The 6,000-nt window shown below is 43.5% G+C and overlaps 1 protein-coding gene across 1 annotated transcript; it reads right to left on the bottom strand.

Moving 5' to 3' along the window:
• Window positions 1–951: 951 nt before the first annotated feature.
• COX5B (cytochrome c oxidase subunit 5B) lies at window positions 952–3,853 on the bottom strand. The gene is made up of 4 exons (XM_070765896.1): window positions 3,661–3,853; window positions 2,964–3,034; window positions 2,032–2,131; window positions 952–1,192 (listed from the first exon to the last, which is right to left on the bottom strand). Exons 1-4 carry the CDS (start codon window positions 3,776–3,778, stop codon window positions 1,083–1,085), a joined length of 399 nt encoding a protein of 132 aa, XP_070621997.1. The 5' UTR covers window positions 3,779–3,853; the 3' UTR covers window positions 952–1,082.
• Between the last annotated feature and the right edge of the window lie 2,147 nt (window positions 3,854–6,000).

Consider the following 6,000-nt stretch of genomic DNA (forward strand, 5'->3'; position numbering starts at 1 on the left):
TCCAAGGGAGCTGTTCAGAAATGTTTATGTGGAATATAAAATAGTATAGGCTGTTTAGTGTTCAAATACCCAATGAAATTATTCTGGGAAAATCCTCAAGCTGTATTTTCTTTTTCTAAGACTTGTACAGCTATGCTTTGCAACCTTGGGCAAAGATAGGATGGGCAACTTTTACAACCTGTGGACTTCAAGTCCCAGAATTCCATGAGCCAGATTGCAATTTTTGGTTTAAGATACTGATGCTAGGAGTGCTGCCTTGATCACTGCATAGTTCTATTTTTTAAAAAAACAGCTGCAGTTAGTCTGGTTCCATAAAGGAAAGGCTGGTGGCACCCTTATCTGCTCCTCTTTGTAACTTACACTTTAGAGGAAGATCCCGCATTAACCGTGGCATTATTAATTAATTAATCAATCAGATTTGTATGCCGCCCCTCTCCGCAGACTCGGGGCGGCTCACAGCAGTAATAGTACAAAGCAAACAAATCTAATATTTAAGTTTAAGTTAATTTAAAACCCCAATTTAAAAACCAATCATACATGCTAGCATACCATGCATACATTTTATAAGCCTAGGGGGAGGGAAAGTCTCAATTCCCCCATGCCTGACGACAGAGGTGGGTTTTAAGGAGCTTACGAAAGGCTAGGAGGGTGGTGGCAACTCTGATATCCAGGGGGAGTTGGTTCCAAAGGGTCGGGGCCGCCACAGAGAAGGCTCTTCCCCTGGGTCCCGCCAAACAACATTGTTTAGTTGACGGGACCCGGAGAAGGCCAACTCTGTGGGACCTAACTGGTTGCTGGGATTTCTGTCCACATGTATACATAATTCCAGAAGAAAATTTCAGAGAAACAAATCTTTGCCTTCCTTCAAACTGGCAAATGCATTTTTCCCTCCCTTACTCAAAGCTCTTAATTTCAATGCAATTTTTAAACACAAGCACAAAAAAAAGGATGTGCTTTACACAATGGGTCAACAGACTTTTATTAAGATTCAGAAATTACAGGACCTCATAACTTAACTCAAAAGATTTTTGGCTCAAGCCCACGCCACCCAAAAAGGAAGGGTTCGCGTTTGGCAGCCTCTTTCACGGCAACTCACAGGGAACCAGTTTGAAATGGGCCCCACACGAAGGGCAGCGCTCCATTTTATCTTTGTGAAGCCAAATGTAGTATGTCTCCGTGGCATCTTCCTCACCTAGAAGAGGGCAGAAACAAGATTATGAACTTGCTGTAGAACAGTGTTTCCCAACCATGGCCACTTGAAGATATCTTTAAGTTGTCAAGGTTGGGAAACACTGCTGTAGAAGCATTAGAAAAATGTACATGCTACCCAAACAAAGACCGCTCAGTCATTTGCTCTAATTTTAATAACTGCATAATTCCTCGCAGGATGGATTCTGGGCAAATTGAATGGAGCTAGCAGAGTGTTTTAATGGCCGGATGCCCTTCTTGTTGCCAATGTGGAGTTATATTCAGCAGATATATTCTCATCGTGCCCATAGAGAAATATACTGCTCCAAAAAAATAAAGGGAACACTCAAATAACACATCCTTATTCTCACTGAATACTTTGTTCTGTACAAAGTCAAATGTGCACAACAGCAGGTGAAAATGATTGTCAATCAGTGTTGTTTCCTAAGTGGACAGTTTGATTTCGCAGAGGTTTGGCCATGGGGATCTTGAGCAGAAAGAGAAGGCAAGACCCTCCCTTTCCCTTGACCCCCAACAAATGGGACCCAAGGGAATCCTGCCTGCTCCAATCAACATAGGGGCAGCACTTGGACATCCATTTCAATAACCCGATACACTTGGCATCCATGAATCTGTCTAATCCTGCCTTGAAGCTCTCCAGGCTGACAGCTGTCACAACCTCTTCTGGAAGGAAATTCCATCAACCAACGACCCTCTGGTGAAGAAATATCTCCCTTTATTGGTCCTCACTTTAATGAGGTTACCTAGTTCTGGTAATGAAGCGTCTTTGCAAGAAAACAACTGAGCTCAAAAAACAAGGCTACTGTAGGAGGTGCCACTTACAGATGCAGCCCACAAGCCTCACGTTTGTCAAGGAAGGGACAAGGTGGGGGTCGTCTTTTGTTCCCCCATATGGTTTGGATGGAAACACTCCATAAGGATCCTACAGTCACCAGAGAGAGAGAGAAGTTAAAACCCCTTAAAGCATGTGCTCATGTGCCATCCTTCGACCCAATTCTAAATGATCTCTTCATTGTTTTTATCCTCAAGCATTTCATTATCTAATTCTCCCATTAGGAGAATTAGCTCTCCCCCCAAGGATATAATTAAACCATTCCAACTACAGGGTGTCCAGCAAACCTGGAAAACAGGGAAATTATCAGGGAAATCTGCAGTTTGGGAAATATCAGGGGACTTGTGAAAAAAAAAACACAATAAATCGGGGTGGGGGGGGGAACCAAATGTTTAAAAAGTCACAGAAAAATCATGTAAACAAAACAAAACCAAACCAGATCGTGCTGCCTGGCAGAGTCAAGTAAAAATGAGCATAACCGTGGCAACAACTGGCTTCCTCAGCTACCGATATTTCTCCACAGCTTAGCCGTTCGGTATGAGGTCATCTACGACCGTGCCTTAACTAGATCGCATGTTACAGGGAAATGTCAGGGAAATATTGGATAATTTCAAAATGCTATCCCCCCGGGACACCAATTTCAAGTCGTGAATGATGGCTTAAGCTGGATTCTGAAGCAGCCTAGATGTCTGTGTCAAAGGTCTGCCTTGTTGATCATTCCTTGACAAAATAATCTACCTACAGGGCTACTTTGGGCAGGGTCAGTAGCTGACTCTTTTAATTAAGCCTGGAAGACAAATGATGAGTGAGGTAGCTGAAAGGCTGTCCCTCCAAGAAAGGGCCGAAGTTACTTATGGCCAATTGTTCGGCAGATGAAAGTATCATTGCTCAAAAAAGTGTTACTGTGCTCAGTTTTGCTTACCACTCCTTTCTTTATAGTTTCCAAAACTTTCCTCTCCATTCCTGTGGCCTGTTCTTCATCAGTAGCCATACCTGGGAGTAGAGAAGGACAATATTCGGTAAGCTGAAATATTCTTCTGGTCAGAAATTCTTCCCCCACCCAGTGGCGAAAAATAAGTGTGTGTTGTTGCGGTTGAATACAGTACATATATATATACACATTATAGATATACATATTATACACATATACAATAATATATACATATTATATATAATATACATATTATATATAATATACATATTATATATAATATACAGTGTATAATATACACATATATGCATATAATACACAAGGCCGAAATGGTGCCATCCTAGTCTCTCTTAATTTTAAAATTTCAGCAAAAAACATGTGATAACACAATATATATACACACGTACAAATACAAACATGCATACATACACACACACACATACACACAAATAAACATAAATATACACACACATACATGTACATACACATGCACACACACATATACACACAGACATAAACATATATACACACACACATACACATACAAACTCAGATAATTTATGGCTTGGTTTCTGTTAGGAAAAGGCGCCTCAGCAAACCTTCTCCCCCCCCATCCCGGGCGGGGGATGATGGGAAGGGTAGTCTTCAGCCGGGGGACGGGGAAGACACCCGCCGGAACAAAGCTCACCTCCGGAGCTGGCCTCGCGAGACCCCGCCGCCAGAGGCCCCGGCCCTTTCCCCAGGGCAGCCGGGCCCCCCCGTAGAGCCCGCAAGGCTCCAGAGACTCGCAGTAACCTTGACGCCATCACAACCCTTCGAGTCGCTTCCGCCTCAGAGACGCTTTTTCCTCCTTGGCCGGGAGGGACAGGAAGTTCCGGTCACGTGCCCATCCACTCTGGTGACCCAAGATGGCCGCTTAGTCCTTTCCGGTGCGCCGCTCAAAAGGGCAATGGGCGTGGCCAACGCGACCCCCGCCCACCGGGCGCGCTTTGATTTCCTTTTAAGGAAGAGGCGGGAAAATTTGGAAAATGGCGGAGTATGGCGGCTGTTAGTTGGACGGCGGGTTAACATTGCCTGCCTGGTCCCTCTAAAGCTGCCCTCTGGAGGGGTTCCGAATTTGGGTAGCCCCCCCTCCCTCAAAAGCCCATGTTGTTCTCAGTTTTCTTTCCCCTGGCCTTGTTTTCTGCTATGGTTTCCTTTAAATTATTACTATTCTCTGTTTATTCTGAGGAGAATCAGAACTGCAGAAAAAACAATTGCTGCCCACCTGCCTTCCATTGAGGACCTGTATGCTGCACGAGTCAAAAAGAGGGCGGTGAAAATACACTGCTCAAAAAAATAAAGGGGATCCTTAAAAAACAATATAACTTCAAGTAAATCAAACTTCTGTGAAAACTGTCCACTTAGGAAGCAACACTGACAATCAATTTCACATGCTGTTGTGCAAATGGAATAGTTGTGCACATTTAAATATTCAACGAGAATATTTAATTCATTCAGATCTAGGATGGATTATTTGAGTGTTCCCTTTATTTTTTTGAGCAGCATATTTACCGATCCTTCACATCCTGGACATAAACTGTTTTACCTCCCACCCTCATGGTCCATTTAGTCTGCCCTTATTTGTACTTCTATAACTAGTTTGGCACAGCAATCAAACGGGACAGGGATATTTCAAGGGATAATTAGGACTGCAGAAAGAAAGAAAAAAGAATTGCAACCAGCTTACCTTCCATTGAGGACCTGTATACTGCACCAGCCAGAAACAGGGCTGAGAAAATATCCACAGATATAAACTGTTTATATCCTGGATATAAACTGTTTTCAACTTCTTCCCTCGGGATGCTGCTATAGGGCATTGCATGCCAAAACAACTAGACACAAAGACAATTTTCCCCATGCCATCACTCACCTAACTCCCACAGCATTGTCTTATGCCTAAAGATACAGTATTTACCTATGTAGTTATCCTTCTCATCTTTTCTACTACCTTCTACTGCTATCTTAGCAGAAGGGTATCCTGAGTTGCATTAACAGAGGGATACATTCCAAAACTAATACCACTCTACAAAGCCCTAGTTAGACCACATCTAGAGTACTGCGTTCAGTTTTGGACATTGAAAATCTAGAGAAGGTGCAGAAGAGAGCAACCGGGATTATTAGGGGATTGGAGACTCTAACATATGAAGAGAGGTTGCATAAACTGAGCATGGCCAGTCTGGCGAAGAGAAGGACCTGGGGTGACATGATAGCAGTGTTCCAATAGTTGAGCGGCTGCCACAGAGAGCAGGGGGTCAGGCTGTTTTCCAAAGTATCAGAAAAGCCAGACAAGGATTAACAGATGGAGACTGACCAAGGAAAGATATAACCTGGAAATAAAGAGGAACTTTCTGACGGTAAGAGTGATCAACAAGTGGAACAGATTGCCTGTGGAGGTTGTTATTTATTTCTTTGTTCGTTTGTTTGCGTATTAATTAATTAATTAATTAATTAATTAATTAGATTTGTATGCCGCCCTCTCTCCGCAGACTCGGGGCAGCTCACAGCAGTGATAAAACAGTATACAATGACAAATCTAATATTAAGTCTAAAATAACAATTTTACATTAAAAACCTAAAAAAAACCTTATATAAAAACATACACACAAACATTCCATACATAAAAATACATAGGCAAGGGGAGATGTCTCAGTTCCCCCATGCCTGACGGCAGAGGTGGGTTTTAAGAAGTTTGCGAAAGGCAAGGAGGGTGGGGGCAGTCCTGATCTCCGGGGGGAGCTGGTTCCAGAGGGTTGGGGCCACCACAGAGAAGGCTCTTCCCCTGGGTCCCACCAGCCGACATTGTTTAGTCGACGGGACCCGGAGAAGTCCAACTCTGTGGGACCTAACCGGCCGCTAAGATTCGTGTGGCAGAAGGCGGTCTCGCAGATATTCTGGTCTGGTGCCATGAAGGGCTTTATAGGTCATAACCAACACTTTGAATTGTGACCGGAAACCGATTGGCAACCAATGCAGACTGCGGAGTGTT

The sequence above is a fragment of the Erythrolamprus reginae genome, chromosome 12 (assembly GCF_031021105.1).
Source record: "Erythrolamprus reginae isolate rEryReg1 chromosome 12, rEryReg1.hap1, whole genome shotgun sequence".
Classification (NCBI taxonomy): domain Eukaryota; kingdom Metazoa; phylum Chordata; class Lepidosauria; order Squamata; family Dipsadidae; genus Erythrolamprus; species Erythrolamprus reginae.